The sequence below is a fragment of the Branchiostoma belcheri genome, unplaced genomic scaffold (assembly GCF_001625305.1).
Source record: "Branchiostoma belcheri isolate BF01 breed outbred unplaced genomic scaffold, Haploidv18h27 scaffold113, whole genome shotgun sequence".
Taxonomy (NCBI): domain Eukaryota; kingdom Metazoa; phylum Chordata; class Leptocardii; order Amphioxiformes; family Branchiostomatidae; genus Branchiostoma; species Branchiostoma belcheri.
In genome coordinates, this window is record NW_017802525.1 from 668,667 (window position 1) to 685,819 (window position 17,153).

The 17,153-nt window shown below is 41.6% G+C and overlaps 2 protein-coding genes across 2 annotated transcripts in view; both read left to right on the top strand.

Moving 5' to 3' along the window:
• Positions 1–5,358, top strand: part of LOC109462178 (exosome complex component RRP4-like) — a 5,892-nt gene extending 534 nt beyond the window's left edge. Inside the window, exons 2-10 of the mRNA XM_019758676.1 lie at positions 166–267; positions 671–716; positions 956–1,045; positions 1,651–1,716; positions 2,059–2,127; positions 2,569–2,592; positions 2,935–3,090; positions 3,683–3,811; positions 4,577–5,358. Of these exons, the coding sequence (XP_019614235.1) occupies positions 166–267; positions 671–716; positions 956–1,045; positions 1,651–1,716; positions 2,059–2,127; positions 2,569–2,592; positions 2,935–3,090; positions 3,683–3,811; positions 4,577–4,657 (763 nt within the window). The 3' untranslated portion in view covers positions 4,658–5,358. The remainder of the gene's footprint in view (positions 1–165; positions 268–670; positions 717–955; positions 1,046–1,650; positions 1,717–2,058; positions 2,128–2,568; positions 2,593–2,934; positions 3,091–3,682; positions 3,812–4,576) is intronic.
• Positions 5,359–8,159: 2,801 nt separating this feature from the next.
• On the top strand, positions 8,160–17,048 carry LOC109462169 (DNA-binding protein Ikaros-like). Its single transcript, XM_019758663.1, is given in 10 exon segments — positions 8,160–8,377; positions 9,588–9,868; positions 9,871–9,996; positions 10,300–10,467; positions 10,945–11,020; positions 11,423–11,606; positions 11,992–12,147; positions 12,592–12,782; positions 13,160–13,271; positions 13,577–17,048. Coding segments are annotated over 10 exon segments (1,683 nt in total). The 5' UTR covers positions 8,160–8,186; the 3' UTR covers positions 13,775–17,048.
• The last annotated feature ends 105 nt before the right edge of the window (positions 17,049–17,153 follow it).

Genomic DNA, 17,153 nt, shown 5'->3' on the forward strand with positions numbered 1-17,153 from the left:
AAAGTCAAACCAACTTGTTCAAGCCCTGAGCAGCAAGGGACCACGTCTAGCAGAACAAACACAGCGACAACATATAGTCCCACTAATGGGTCGTGCCAGAACCTGTCATTCATAATCACAATGGACACAGAACTAGAGCTAGCCTTTTCATATTTTTGACTCTAGGGGCCATGGCACGTACATGGATGATGACAAGCTGAAGGCCTCCCTGGCTGGAGTTGTGGAGAGAGTCAACAAACTCATCTGTGTGCAGCCGCTCAAGACAAGGTGAACTCGTAGGCTTCTCAATACCACATTTGAAGGAAAAAATCCCTGCAGTATGAAAACAGCATTAGAATAATTTAGCTGGCTGCCAGTTTTGTTGTAACAGCGTCCCATGTGGTTTAGTGCTTAGGATTTGGTGCTCTCACCCCCAAGGCCCGGGTGGGAACCACTGTAAGAAACAGGAGGAGTGAGTAGAAACAGATAAAAAAACCCTGGTCCTGGGCCGGGTTTCGAACCCACAACCTCCCGGGCACCAGTCCGACGCTCTAAGTCTAACCACTCGGCTGAAGAGCTCTAGACCCATCGGCTGGGTCAGTTGGTAGCGCCTATAAACCCCCCACTGTTACACTGTCTAGACTTGAGTCAGTTTAGATTGAATTGTTGACATGCTATGTATTTTTCACAGGTACAATGGTGAGATTGGTGATGTGGTGGTGGGGAGAGTCAGCGAGGTGAGAAACTTTATCTTTTCATTCCCCCAAAAAAATTTTGTAGGGCTACAATGGTCAGGTGATCCTTATTCAAAGCAAAGGTGGTGCAAGTATAGTTTTGACTCTATTGCTGTCAGAGTAACTGACATTTGGCAAATGGTTCAGTGTAGAGTTACTGTAAGTTGTAACATATGCTGTGTTTGGTATGTGTTTTAAGGCACACTTAGGGTTCATTATTGTCTTTTTCACCTCAACCCCAGGTTGGCCAGAAAAGATGGCGGGTAGATGTTAACTCCAGACTAGATGCCATTCTGATGTTGTCAGCAGTCAACCTCCCCGGAGGAGAGTTGGTATGACCCACCTTAACATACATACATGTACCAAGCACGTTGGCAGAATGTAAGTTGCGGCTGCGCAGAACCCTGTATTTTTATGATTTTCGGTGGATTTTTGGTCAGCGTTGCATTAGAATTTTGCCTGTTGCAGAGGATATCTTTTCCTACATAACATTTGGAAACTACAGACGGGATGTTAACCTTACATGCGCGAATACGACCTTATATGAGACGTTCTGCCAAAGTGCTATGTACAATACATCACTGGTTCGCGCAGGTGCAGTGCGTTCTGCCGAAGTGCTCATGTATGAATACATGTACATGTAGTCACCTAACATAACATCCAGTAAAACAGCAATGGTAGTTACTTTAGTCTATTATGGACAAGTAGGGTTCATCTTTAGTTTATCTTTGGAAAGTTTACAAAAGTTTAGCCTCCACCAATGGAGGCTGTTTTTGAACCCCCAATGTCAGTCTGGTGGAGAAAAACTTCTTTCCCTAGATACTTACAAAAAATTGTAAGAGTCGAATGTGATATCACAGTTTTTTTTTTGAAGTTTTTTCTTTTTATTCATTTCAAGATGTTGTTTGTTTGACTACCTTGTTTTACTGCCTTGCAGAGGAGAAGGTCAGCTGAGGACGAACTGATGATGAGAGAGTACCTCCAGGAAGGGGACCTCATCAGTGTATCCCTTTTAAAGCGTAATCTTTGTCTGGTCTTGATGTGTGTGTTTTACATGTGTTGTTTTAACTATAAACAATATGATAATGAAATGAAACTGTCATACATTATTAATAGTATCAAGTGTTCCTCTAAACATTTTGTCTGGAGACAAGGGGGAGCAAGGTACCAGATCCTGACCTGTGCATGTAGGCAGTAGGCAGTTATACAAGAATTGTTACATGTATGTAGATCTTTTCATGATATGTTCCAACTTCAGTTATCTGGCTACTTCTTATGTACATTTGTGTTGTTTCACTTTTGTTTTTTATCTAGTATGTAATGTTTCCTTGACTGACTATACTAGGCTGAAGTGCAGGCCATTTTCCATGATGGAGCACTTTCTCTTCACACCAGGAGTCTCAAGTATGGCAAGGTACTCATGCAATTACTGTTTTCATGTTGATGTTCAAGTTCACCAGCATTCACTGATAATTCTTTGCTTATCATAACATACATGTATGCACATAATGATGTTTGTCATACTGACTGAAGAGGGTGGAAATGTAGCAACTCAAAGCAACAATATTCACTCAACAATTGTGTGTGGAACAGATCTTTCAAGAGTAAAATTGTAACCAGCAAGCTAGCACTAGTATCCAATAGACAAGATACTATCCAATTGGTCCCAAAAGGAATTCTGTCTTGCTGATTGGTTACAACTTTGCCTCCGAAAGATCTGCTTGTAGATTATGGATTATGGACAGATTTTTCCTTCAGACTTTGTTTTCGTGTAAGACTTCCAGTTAATCAGTAATTGGTTAATCTGGGGACAAAAAAAAGAAAGTTGTGTGGCCTTGGTTTTGTTGTGTCCCAGCTAGCCCAGGGAGTGATGGTACAGGTGTCCCCGTCGCTGGTGAAGTGGCGTAAGACCCACTTCCACAACCTGGCCGGCGGGGCAAAATGAGATGCTTAATGCTGATTGATCAATATCCTAAACTCGAGCAGAGCGCCCTGCACTAGCGAGGCACAGTAAAAAGTATAAAAGGAAGAGTGGTCTGATCTCTGTCATTCTTGAGAAAGACTGAATAAAGTCGAAACCAGTCGAATTCCGTCTCATCGTTGTCATCTTCCCATCGCTATGAATGAAGAAGTAATACTAGTAAGTTTATCTGAGAACCAACAGATCAGTTTAAGTTCTGTCCTGTTTTGCTCCAGCTCTCGCAGGGTGTGAATGGTGCAGGTGTCCCCGTCGCTGGTGAAGCGGCGTAGGACTCATTTCCACAACCTGGCCTGCGGGGCCAGCGTCATTCTGGGGAACAACGGCTACGTCTGGATCAGTCCAACTGTCAACAACGAGAGGGGGGAGAGTAGCGGGGGGTATGAGCAGGATCTGGAGGTGGGTGTATTCATATTGTTATTTATTGTTGCTAGAAAGGTAACATTTGCAAAGCAAATGCATAATGTTTACCTTTGCATATTGTTTGCTCAGTTAATTCTTATTCAAACACATTCATTTATATGGTCAGACAGGAGTCTAAATCCCTCCTGCTATAAAATTGCAACATGATGTAACCCAACACTGGTTACTATGGTAACAGACGACTGGTTCAGGTCGTTGACCTTATTTGTTTGGAGAAGAGGAAGAAGAAACAGAGCAAAAACAAGATGTTTTCCTTCTGGGAAGGTAGACATTAAGTCATTTTTCATGATTGTACAGAGAAGAATTTAAACTCAAGTGGAACAAATTTTCAAACAGGTCTGACCATTTTTAAAGATAAAGTTGCATACATTGTTAGAATTGCTTGCAGTGGCTAATCTGCCATGTCAATTTGAAGCCATCCTTTTGTTGCCTATCTTTTTTGTCAGCCCATTTTGCACAGTTTAAGTCATAGTCTTTCAGACAGACTGACAGAGAGACTGGCACCCCTACGATTGATGATTTTGTATCATGGTACGACCCGTTCAATGTTAAACCCCTTCTGTTTCAGCCTGTTCCATCGGCAGACAGGGAGGTGATAGCCCGGCAAAGAAACTGTATCCTGGCCTTGGCCACCCACAAACTCATGTTGTACGACACAAGTGTACTGTACGCGTATGAAGCTTCGCGTCAGTATCAGGTAAGTTTCTCTTCGCATTTCCTTATTAGACCCTTTGACTTGATCACAAGTTTTTAACCTGCTTCCTGCTGCCTAGCCCTATGAGCTGTAATATGTTCCTAGAAGGCTATCTTAGGATTAGGGAAAATGTTGTGTTTCCTATTTCAATCCTGAAAAAATTAGGGTTGTTAGGTAGGGATTATCTTTTTTTTTTTATTAGACTTTGGCAATCTCTAGTGATTGAACTTATACATGTACATGACAAAGTAAAACTTCCATGAGGACGACTGATTGTACAATGTTTCATCACTCATACAACTATACAGATACAGGAGCTGGTGTGTTATGCCGAAGGGCGGTTATACCGGCTATACAGATACAGAAGCTGGTGTGTTACGCCGAAGGGCGGTTATACCGGCTATACAGATACAGAAGCTGGTGTGTTATGCCAAAGTGCGGTTATACCGGCTATACAGATACAGAAGCTGGTGTGTTACGCGGAAGGGCAGTTATACCGGCTATACAGATACAGAAGCTGATGTGTTACACTGAAGGGCGGTTATACCAGCTATGCAGATACAGAAGCTGGTGTGTTATGCCGAAGGGTGGTTATACCGGCTATACAGATACAGAAGCTGGTGTGTTACGCCAAAGGGCGGTTATACCGGCTATACAGCTACAGAAGCCGGTGTGTTACGCCGAAGGGCAGTTATGCCGGCTATACAGAATGATACAGATACAGAGGAACCTATAGGATATATAGATATTGTTGTTTTGTTTTTGCAGGTGAAGGACCTTCTGCAGCCTGATGTAGCAGAGAAGGTTGCAGATGACACCAGACAGAGACTACAGATGGAGTCAGGATGATCCTCTGTTCTTATGTTACAGTTTTCCTGTTTTCTTACTCCTTTCTAAGTTTGTTACAAGCCACATCTGGCCAGCAATTCTCATAAACTCATGTCATGTTATACATGTATAACTTATACAGTAAGCAACAAACCAAGAGGGTAGTACATTGTATTGTATTGTAATATGAATAAACAAAAAGATCAAGAAACTAGGAAATAATTGAACAGCCTCCCATGTTGGGTGACAGATCACACTGATATTTTTTTTAAATTCAAGAGCATCTACTAGTATGGACTCTGAAGTCTGACAGAAACAGAATTTTTCACCTCAGCAAAGAACGTAAACACACTCTCACTTTTATTTGCCTCCAAGTCCTGTTCATTGGCACAGATCTCTATTCCCAATGTCTTCTGCTCATTTAACCAATAAAACATTTAAAGATTTGCAATTAATATTGACAAAGCCCAATGTGTTTTTGTGAAATTTGTAAATCTCTATGATCATGCTAAATTTTTGCTGCTCAATATTTGAGCTTTATGGTATCTTTTGGTACTGTAGAAATAAGCCTGAAAATCTCTCTCATGTAGCTATCCATTTTCTTACTCCTTTCCAAGTTTGAACAATTTTTCCATTAAAAAATTTCCATAAACATTAAGCAACAAAACCAAGATGGCAGACTGTGTAATTTACAACAATAAAATCAAGGAACTGGAAAATAATTGAACCTCCTTTCTCCTGTTGGTTAGATTTTTTCACAGATCACAGTGATACTTGTGAGAACCAAACTTTTTTACAATTCAAGAGCATGTGGCCCTTCTCTGTGTCCTTTTGAACGTGTCCAGCCATGGAAAATACCTTGGAGAAGCTAGCCTCCACCACTTCGAATGATTGATATGGCAGTTTAAAGTTAAAACTTTTGGTCCAACACAAAAAATTCTCTCACCTAGAGCTTTCCACCAGTCACTCTGGTCTTCCTCAGTAGACTGACCCAGCCACATGACAAGTTTCACTGGGTCAGTCTACTGAGGAATACCGTGACCGTGACTTTTATTGCGCAACAATGTACAAGGTACAAAGTATGGCAGAAATGAGAGAACAAATCTAACAAATCAGTCTACGTAGTACAATACTAGGTGATATGGGATGAAAAGGCACTTATACAATCATTAAAAGAATTTCTTACGTTTAGACATTCTTTAAAATACTGTCCTATTTTCACAATGTATGGATTGTCAAAAGTTAACAAGTATCTGGATTTGCTAGATGAATTCATGGCGAGAAATTCTGGTATAGAAGTTGATATAGTTGCTTATAATGAATTACATATATCAGAATATTTGGGACAAACAATCAAAATATACCAGAGTGGCTGGTCGAAAGCTCTAGGTGAGAGAATTTTTTGTGTTGGACCAAAAGTTGTAACTTTTAACATGTAACTACCAACACAGATGAACTTTCATGATGATATGGCAGTTTGTCTAAGGGCATTCACAGGTAGCCTGGGTGCCATCCAATTTACTAAAACTGGCCTGCCAAGATTTTTGGCTGGCATGGGACCAGCAAGTGTACAGAGCCTGTAGCTAAATCGGCTTGCCAGGCACAAGTGTTGTACTATGAATTTCGTCATGTCTCAGGGGGCCAGTTTCTGTTAACAGTGCCAGTATGTGGCAAGTACTAGTATATCTGATATAGGAATATCCTGCCTTACAGGAAGCATATCTATAGTTTCTAAGGAACCCAGGGACAGGTATTATGTCACTTCCTATCTGTATCTGTATAGCCTGCATCGGCTACATTACACCGATCGACTTGTTACACCTAACCCTTGAACTTCTAACTCTAGGCATTGTTTAAAGCTATCTAATGATAATGCCCCTACTGTACTCCCCTGGCAAATATTGTCCTATATATAGCCAACATGGTTAGTCTGGTAGAGACTAACAATCAGTCATGTTCACAATCGTCTGCAAAACTGGGAAGGCACACTGTCAACACTGGACTGGAATTTTCCTCTGCATTTTTGACCCCCTAAAAGCTATGTGGTGTCGGTGGCGCAACGGTTAGAGCGTTGGACTCGGAACCGAGAGATCCCAGGTTCGATACTCACCGTGGCCCGACGTTGTGCCATTGGCAAAGGTGGGGTGACACCCACCGAGCCTATAACTGTCTAACTGGGTGCCAAAAACACCCTACGGATTTGGTGCGCCAATGTGTCAACATCTGCACATTTGCCAATGAGAGCCGTTAATTATTTTTTTAAAGCTATATCAACAGAAATATTGCTATATCAATATAAGAAATATCAAGAGATGTTGCTTATATTGACAGAAATGTTGTCACATAAGAACCTATGAACTTTTGGACGATTAATGTAGTTCTAGCTCCACAACAACCTGCCGAGACTTGTCTTTAGGTAACTTGATATTACAACCAGCAGAGCTCATGGCAGTCAGCAAAACATGGCCAGTAGGAAGTGACTCACAGTGTCGACACTGACCTTGATTTTACCTCTGATGAAGTGTGAAATGTTATCTTGTTCAGTCAGATGTCGTCATTGTCGGAGTACAAAACTCTTTGCCAGATGTGACCAGTTGTAACCTGTTGATTGTGATACCCTCTTCTGTTGATATCCTTATTTTTATGTTACATGTAACATTACCTTCAATCAGCCTCTGTACAAGCACTCCAAATATATATATATATATATATATATATATATATAGAGAGAGAGAGAGAGAGAGAGAGATGTAGAATATAGAACTTTATGTTACATTACCTTCAATTAGCCCCCATGCAAGAACTCCAAATATATATAGATATGTAGAATATGGAACTTTATTGACACAACAAATGCACAGCGACTTTCGTAAGGTCTTAAACTACATGTAAACATACAGACAGATACGTGGGTACAACAAAATTGGGGATGAGATCACCAAATTATGTTTTCTTGTAGGAAAGGTACAGTTACATGTACATGCACTTGCCAGTTTCCGCCGAATCAGGAAATCCCTGGCAACTTGATATTTAAAGTTCGAATTTGGCACTCAATCAGCATTCCCGGGAACATACGTAGATGACAATTTGTGTGTGCTTCGTGATTAACCGTATGGGGCAGAAAGGGACAGAACTGTTCAAAGCTGCTAGAGAGAGCAGGAAGGCAGACGCTAGGAGCAGACGAAAGGGACTTGTAGAGAAGAGCACCACACAGGAGTACTGTTGCCGATTCTGCGACAGAGCCTGCCGGGCCAGAATCGGCTGTACCAGCCACGAGAGGCGCTGCCCAGCCAGACCCGCAGAGAGCGACTGAAGCTGTAGATCGTCTGGCAAGACAACAAGGGCCCAAGATACATATTCATTGAATATTTGGCGTGATACCAACGTGACTGTGTTGCATAGATTTGCAAGCCAAGGAGGAGGCTATCTATTCTCTACTCTCTACTCTACTCTATTCATGATAGGTGGGAAATAGTGACTTCTTTGAACGGATCGGTGACAAATGTTTTAGAAGATGTTTCGACCTTGCTTTGACCTTGCGAATTGCATCATGCTTCATAAATCATACTTCGCGCCCCCTGGGATTCCATGGATTTTCCCATCATTCCCGGAGATTCCCGTCGTGCCCCGCGCGCCAACATGGCTTCCATGCCAGGAAAAAGTTGCCCTGCCGCTGGAATCTCGTCTTGAACCGGCGAAATTCCGGCGAAATGTGAAGTTTTCAGCGCCACAACAACGCAGGTAAGCCCAAACATCCTTTCTGCATGTAGATCTAGCGTTGTCACGGCTGTCCCACTGTTTGGGAAGGCCCGAACGCTCTGTCTAGGCTCGCTCCTAATTTTCCAAGATACACTTGTTGCGATATGGCGTTGGGCAAGTTGCTAAATATAGAAACGGCGAGTGACAACCGTGACAAATGCGACTGACGCATCCAGACGCCCACTAGTAGTCGCCACTGTGGTAGGAAATGTGATTTGGGCACGCAAAGGAAAGTGCTGTCGTCTGTTTATAGTCGGGCCACTTTCGATCGGCGAAAAGTTTTGGTTTCAGGAAGTAAAAGGGGGAGAGGCCGGGCGGGAACGTCACGTAATGTATGCAGGGGAGGGGGCGGGGTCATTGACCCATTGTGCAAGTTTGCCGGTCGGGGTGTTTGTTTTGTGATTTATATTGGATTTTTCTAACAGCTGATGCAACTTTTCGAATCTCATATGCTGGTCTTAAATTGAGTTTATTTTGTTGATATTTGAAAACAAACAAGTGTGTGTGATGTTATACTGGCAATATTGACAGGTATACATACAGTATACTGGTAGCGTTTACATTTAGCGTAGAATGGTTGCTCTAACTTGCTCCTATGTTTATGCTTGATTGTGTCCGTAGAAAAAAAAGGGCTCAGTTTGGAAAAAATGTGCAGGAAAAAGGACTGCACAAATATGGATTGTAATCCCGGGGCCTGTAGCCTGTGTAGGAACTTGCCCTGATAGTGAATGATAAATGCGATAACCAGAGCCTCAGGGCTGGCACATTTAATAGTGTTGGAGAATTCTGTATCTGCATTGTTAAACCGGTATAACAGCCCAGTAATGTAGCATACCAGCTTCAGTGGCAGTGGTTGCATAGTTATATTACACAAACACCTGTGTGTCACACCCAAGTTTTGACCAGCAGTAGTGTCTATTCCTGTGTACTGTACATGGTGATAAGAAGTTCCACTCTACAATAGATCAATAAGAAAGTTGATGCAAATCTGTTAAGATTTTGGCACACGTCCAATTCTTTTACTTTTGCATTTCAATAGAACCTCCCTAATTTTCACAGATGTTATGAAGACTATGGGATTGGTCTGTTGTAGCCACATGTAGAATGAGATTTTTGTTCAAAAATATTTTTGAAGGACTATAAAGGATGTCAAGTTCAAATGTCTTATATCGTTTGTTCACCAATCCTCTAGACAAACACCAAAAACAATGACAGAAGAAGCAGGGCAGGAAGCCATGCAAGTGCCTTCATCCAGCATCAAGGAGGAGGGGGGGACGACAGCTCTCGGATCAGTCCTGGGCATGATGCTCGGAGACAGAAGAAACATAAAGCAGGAGGGGGAGGCAGCAGTACACGGAACAGCCACGGGAACGGTAGAAAGAGAAAGAAGAGCAGAGGACGAGAGAATGCTGATCGAACAGGAGCAAGCAGAGGGAGGGAGCATGGATCATGGAATGGCAGAGGGAGGGGGAAGCCTGAGGAAGGAACAGCCGCGAGCAGTCCGACCAATCATGTTCGAGGAAAGAAGCTGGTGTGTGAAGAGTGTGGATTGGTGTGTGCATCGCCCAACGTACTGACGGTGCACATGAGATCTCATACAGGTATGTTTCACTATATAGGCAATGACCACATCTATAGTCCTGGGCCATTATGATAAGCCACCATTAGCCCACAGGCAATTCAACCAGCAAATACATCGCCCTACCACAAGAATTTTCTGAGAAAATCACAGAAATAAACAAACAAGCAAACATTAACCCATATTTTCTGGTCCACCCCTCAGTGTATGTACCTTCTCCAGAATTTTGCTGCACATACATGTACGGGAAAAACTTGTGTTGATCAATGACATAAACTGTCATTCTGTGTGATTTTTTTAACCATCTGTCCCCTCTGCCCTCCAGGCGAGAGGCCGTACAAGTGCAATCTGTGTTCTGCTGCGTTCACCCAGAAGGGGAACCTGATCCGACACACGAAGACCCACTCAGACGAGCGGCCGTTCCGCTGCAGCCACTGCAGCTACACCTGCCGCAGGAAGGACGCGCTCGTGGGGCACATGAGAACACACTCAGGTTAGAGAACTAAATTATAAGTGTAGTCAAACCTGATTAAGCAGCCACCTGTTCAGCATAACAACCAACTTTCCTTCTTCCCTAATTTTTCCTTTGCACAAGCATTAAGTAACCTGTCCAAGAAGGCCTGGTAGCCAGGATGGCCTTCTTGGGTAAGTTTGAATGTAATGAATCTGAAATGTCCATACAGGTGCCAGTAATGTTCAGTGGTCAAAAGGCTTTAGTTTAGAATTCTGGTACTGGATCAAATGGTCAGGGGTTTGAATCTCAATCTGTCTATCAGAAATCTTGGCCCTGATTGACCTGATAGTAGCTGCTGTGTCTTGTAGGTGATTTTATGACTTTGAACAGCTTTGTGTTTGAGGAATCATACTTTGAGCATGCTAATACATTTGTACTTCAGTCTGGCCAATTTTGTATATTGTAAAACACTAGGTATGTATATAGATAATTGACACCTGTTCCTGCCTCCCACAGGTGAGAGACCGTACAGGTGTAACTGGTGCTGGAGGTCGTATAAACAGAGGCTGTCGCTCAGAGAACACATGGAAAGGTACGCACACCTGGGAATGTTTCTTCTTCAAATTTTGACTTCTAAGACGAAAGGTCTCTTTGCACTTGCAAAATTTTCCTACCACATGGTTTTCCTCCTCCAATTACAGTTCTTGCCATACATACCCTATACCATTTATATGGCTAACTTTGTGAAAGATATTTTAGCCCCCCCTTATGTGAGAGTAGTATATTAAGAACAGTATGCTAGTAATAAAGCTATACTAGCATACTGTTCTTAATATACTGCTCTCACATAAAAATGCCAAATGTGTCCTGACATGTTGTTACTCAATGATGTTGGGATGTACGTATGGATGGTGTCCATAAGTAGTTAAGTGATGTTACTTTGCATTTGCCCATGTTTTTGTACTTATTCCATGCTGCCTTCCCACATCTGTAGATGCTGCGCAAGAAAAGACATGTTGCTGCTGCAGGCCCCGCCCGCCGACCTGGCGTCCAATGGGAGAGCAGGGAAGAGGAAGAGCAGCGTGCCTCAGCGTTACGTGGAGGAGGATGGGGAGGGCGAGGAGACCAGCCGAGGGAGCGAGGGGGTGGAGGACATGGTGTTCGAACAGGAACACAAGGTGAGCGACAGAGGGAATGAAGGACTAAAGGACAACACAAGCACCAGGCATAGAGAGTGAACTTCAAGGCAAAAAAGAACATAGGCCAAATGAGTGAATGTAAGAGAAATTTCAGTGAAAAATAATTTGTGCCAAAATGTGGGGTTTTACTTATAGTGAACAGGAAAATAGCATGTGGAGGTAATAGACCAATGAGAACTCACTCACTACTGATCCCACTACTGATACTATTCTGTTGTGTTAGGTACACGGTGTTGCTAGAAGTGTGTGTGTGTTGTAGTCGGCCTATACCTGCTGATTTCTGTATTGACAAATACAACTTTGAGCAACAGTTAGATAGAATTATTTTGTTGTTGACATGTTTCATTATTTGTTCCCTGTCCAGAGCCCTGCCTGTGAGCTGGTGCAGGGCCATGTGATGGAGCAGGCCATCAGCAGTGCTATCCACTACCTGGGTGCCGACTCTCTACAGCAGCACAGCGCTACAAAACAGGACACAGGACTGGGCACGTCACCTATCATCAGTGCTGTGTTCTCACAGGTAAGTCTCACATCTCCTATCATCAGTGCTGTGTTCTGACAGGTAAACTGGAATGTCATTCTTTTTATGCCGCTAGCCTCAGCATCAGTGTGTCTAACCCTTGGTGCATTGGGAACAACAGACGATAAACCAGACTTTCCCAGTGCAAGGCCAAGAGACCGTACTGGAACTGCATTTCTTCTCCGTAAGTCAGGAACAGCAGTGGTGTGTATGTGTGTGATTGTGGTTTTATTTTGTTATTTGTTGGAATCTGATTGGTTTTGGTAGTATCTGCACAAAACTCCTGCATCCAGTTTAAACTGGACTTGGACTTCATATAATGAAGAGCTTGAACTTGAATCATGTTGGGAGATGGTTCAAAGACAGCAGGGTCTGATTTTGCTTAGATAGAAGAAAAGAAACACAACATTAATAATTATATAGATTGATGTTTCTTGCTCACAGGGCTTTCCTCGCCCCCCTGAGTCAGATTTGGACCGACCCGGCACCAGTACAGAACACGCTGCTGCTCACAACAAGTCGTTCCGTGACCTGACCTCCCCGTACGCCGGCCACTGTCCCGCCCCGCTACACATGGACAGGGACGGACCCGCCGAGAACGGGCACGAGTCTGACAGCCTCACCAGCCCCAGCAGGTCTGAGGGTTTGGTCCTAACTAGATTACTTAGAGATAGCCAAACCTACATGAATGAATAAATGAATAGTTTATTTTAAAAAAGTACATTGCAGCCATATGCTGAATTACCTACTATTTGTACAATAGGTCGCAATAACAACACACTTAATGGTCTGCTTGCAATTTACAGATCTACAACAGTGGTCTAGTTACAAGTCTGGTTACTGATTTGAATATATTGTGTGATTATGGGTGAGAACCACAACAGATAGAATCTTCGATCAGAGGTAACTACAGTACGTGTGTTACTGACCTAGACAAAATTTATGTCCTTAATTTCTAGCTGTGTATTTACAGAACACTGAAAAAACTATTTCTACCACTGCTGTCACACAGGGACTCCGCCATTGCAGATGAGAACGCCTCGGAGGGCAGCCTCCACTCTCCTGTCAGCAGCCAGAGTCGCGGCAAGCGGACGGAAAGTTCCGGAACCATCCAGGGCCTGAAGGTGGTGGCAGACTGGTTTATTTCACAAATCTTAAGTTTATATTATATATTAACAAGAAAGCCGACTTGTGAAAAGAAACTAGTCTAAGATTACTACTATAACTATATACGTCTATGTTACAACAAAGTATCAATAGTATTAAGTATAAATAGTATAAATTACAGATTGGGTTTGATTTAGATGTGTTTGATTTATGAGTATACATGTAGATACTAAAGCCAGTTGCATGTAAACGTCAACATGTGTATCAGTGAATATTGTTTACATTTACATGTAACTTCATGGTTTCCAACTTACCACTCCAGGTAGTGGATGAGAGAAGCGAGGAGGTGCAGGCCTTCAGGTGTGAGTACTGCCGGGTGCTGTTCCTGGACCACGTCATGTACACCATACACATGGGTTGTCATGGTTACCAGCAGCCTCTACAGTGCAACATCTGTGGTTACCTCAGTCAGGATAGGTACGAGTTTTCCTCCCATATTGCACGGGGAGGACACCACTGACTGGGGTAACTGGGTTTGAATAGAATCTTTTCTGACAGAATGACGTAACCTTGTGAGTCAAGGTCAACTGGAATAGGAAACATTTTGCTAGCTCTTTCAAAGTGGTGAAAGAACAAGTTTTCTACTTATACCCCTCGAAGGTTGTTGGTAGCTTTATACAAACAAAAAATATTCTGATAAAGGCTCTCATCAGTTTTGTCCACTGCATGCTACAAAATGTATTGAAATGGTGGCTTGTTGATGAATTTGGTCTTAATTTCAGGTGAGGCAAGCCAAGCTAGCCCTTATGGGTTCATAGTTCATAGGTCATGACCTTCACAAGGTCATGCCACTGTCCAGTACAGGGTGATACGATTGTAAAGAAACCAGGTAACAAAAGGTCACTCGCTTGGTACGTTGATGAAGGAGAGACATACAGACAGAACATTACATTATATAATACGAAATAGATGAAGCACCTGGATAAATTCTTGTTTCAGATGACATGCACTATCTGTCATTGATGACTGAGAATCAAACATGTTGAACTTCTATGTGTATGATGTAAGTTAGCGGATGCTACCTGAAACTTCAGACTGTTCAGAGAATTTACCCAGTTGTTTCGTGTATGGACTCTCTTGACTTGGTGCCCCAGCCGGGTACTGGTTCCTGCTGAGTGACTTGCCTTGTCAGTCAGTTCACTCAAGAACAGCTAGCCTTTTTATCCAGGTTCATTTCGTAGTGATATAGTCAGATTTTTATGAGCAAATTGTTATAAATATGTACTTCATACAGGTGGCCAGAAGTGTGATCATGTGATAAAAGATACTCTTTTATAGGCAAACCAAATGGATGGTTGTATACAAAAGATTATAAAGTCTAGAATTTAATGCTGAATTACTATATAAAGATATGTCCAGAGTGCCTAAGTGTACTACTGATAGCTGCTGCTGAGGTGAGGTGTATTGGTACAGGTTAGACTTTATTTTAAGCCTGCAGACTGCTTTTAACAAGTGTTTTTGAGGAGTGAAGTGACTTCCACGTCTGTCTGCTGACTGGGTCAGTTTTTACGTTATTTTTCCGAGATTTTTTGAAAGTGATTTTTTTTCTTGATTGCAGGTTGGCAGGTTTGTCACACACACATAGTGCTGCTATATATAGTAGGAGTTGTGATTCTGCTTGTTGCATTTTCTCTGCCTTGTGTACCTTTAGGCCTGTCAGCTTTCTAAACTACTTACTCTGTTTCAGAAGGGTGCCATCAACAAGGTTTTGTGGCACCGAAAACCCAACATTCTAACTCCATACACCCAATATACTGTAATTCACTTTATGTTCTTGGTAGCAAAATTTAATGGTCTGAGAAAAATGGACATGTTCAAGGAACTATATGTTCACGGTGGTGACAGGTCCAGGAATTATTTGTTAACTGTAATGATAAGTTCACTGTACAGAAGCGACAGTAAAAACAGTGAACATAAAAGTGCCGTGAAAAAAATCAGGAATTACAGTATACAGACAAAATTAAGAAAAAGAAACAGTTTAAAAAGCTGCTTGAACCAAAGGTATCTAAGGCCAGATTACTGACTGCTGATTGTGAATTTAGAGACTACATCTATGCTGTGAGCAGAGGTTATATATGGGCATGAAATGTCATCTTTAAATTATGTATGAACATTAATTTTTGAAATGTAGAGAGATTCTATCGGTGAATGATGTGTTATATATTTGAGGAGAAAAGAATAGAAATTATATAGGATTCTGACTTATAAACATCTATATCTATACATGATATATACATATATTGGTGAACAAAGAGAATGACTTTTATGTATTATTATCTTAATTTCAGGACAGCATAGCTGCCTATCGTCATGCCTAATGATTTTTACTGGCGTCAGATTATTTACACGCACAGTTATGGTAACCTATGGTGCCTTTTGCAGGTTATCTCGGGTGGTTTGAACATTGAATTAATTGATTTTGATTAATTTAGGTACTGTGATTATCTTGTTTGCAATTGACTGATGTATCTTTAAACAACACCAATCTGAACCATGGAAAATATTCCCCAAATGGCATCATTTTGTACATGACCTTGAGAAAGGTCATACAGTGCCTTAAACTTTGTTAACGTGAGGGAAAATTTCTACCAAAGTCACCTCAGTGCCAGTTTAGTTTGTTTCACTAATGAAGGTCATTAATCAAGGTCACAAAGATGGCTGCCTCCAGTCATGTGATGATTGTACTGATTAGCAAACTTTGATAAGTAGAGGAAAAGAAGAAATGTGATTTTCATAGTGTGGACACAAGACGAGAGATTTTAGATTATGACTGTTTCTTAAGAAACACTTTTGGTTTACCAGGAAGGTTTTTACAACAAGAATTTGTCGTGATGCGAGATATGGGGATTACATGTCAGATGATGTGTACTTGAGTTTGATAATGTTGATATCCATGGTGAGACATGATGGTTATAGAGATGAGAAAATCTGCTGCTTACAATTGGTTTGAAATCTGTGTCTCTCCTTTTTAACAGTTGGATCTCTGGTATGTCTTCTGAAATAAAAAGTCACAAGCAGAGATGTGAAAGAATAATTATTGTTACAAGGAGGTACCAGCAAATTAAGGGTACATGTAACTGTTAGGTTGGATGTGGAGGCTGAAGTCTTGATGGCCAGTATTGAGACATGTCTACTCTAAATACTTTTTTCAAATTTTGCTTTTGATGAAACAAAAAACATTTACCCGGTCAGATTTCATCTATATATACAAGCATGGAATATGTTTGGGGATGTTGCCAAATTTTCCTATGAACAAAGTGGAAAACAGTTTTTGCATCCTTGACTTGGAGCAGCCACTCAGAGACCTTATACGATTTGTCAATCAAATTACATGCAATAGACAGTGCCACTTCATGAACAGGGTCACTTGCGTAACGGCAACAGATATCTAATAACCTGCATCAGATAATTCTGTAGTTAGTATGCTTTGGGCAACATGGCAAGATATGTCTGACCAAGCACAGGCAAGTCTACATACATGTATTGGAAGAAAGAGGCCATTCTGGGAGCTACATGTATCTTTGGTAGCAGAATAGATTTCTGTAAAGATGGGATATAATATAAATTGATATCTATCCCTTTAAGTACACCTGGGTCATAGGGCACAGTAAAATGTACACTTACAATACTTAGGGTTGAGGACTTGATACATTATTTCTTTTCTTTCCCTCCTTGTTCTCATACATATTCTTGAACAATAATACAAAGTAGAATTACCCTATTGAATAATGCTTTTGCAATGCCACTATCTTTTGGATAGGACCAAAACTGCTGGGTACATACATAATTGTATGTAGACATTCTAACCAAAATCAGCATCAATGAAGCCATTACTAACC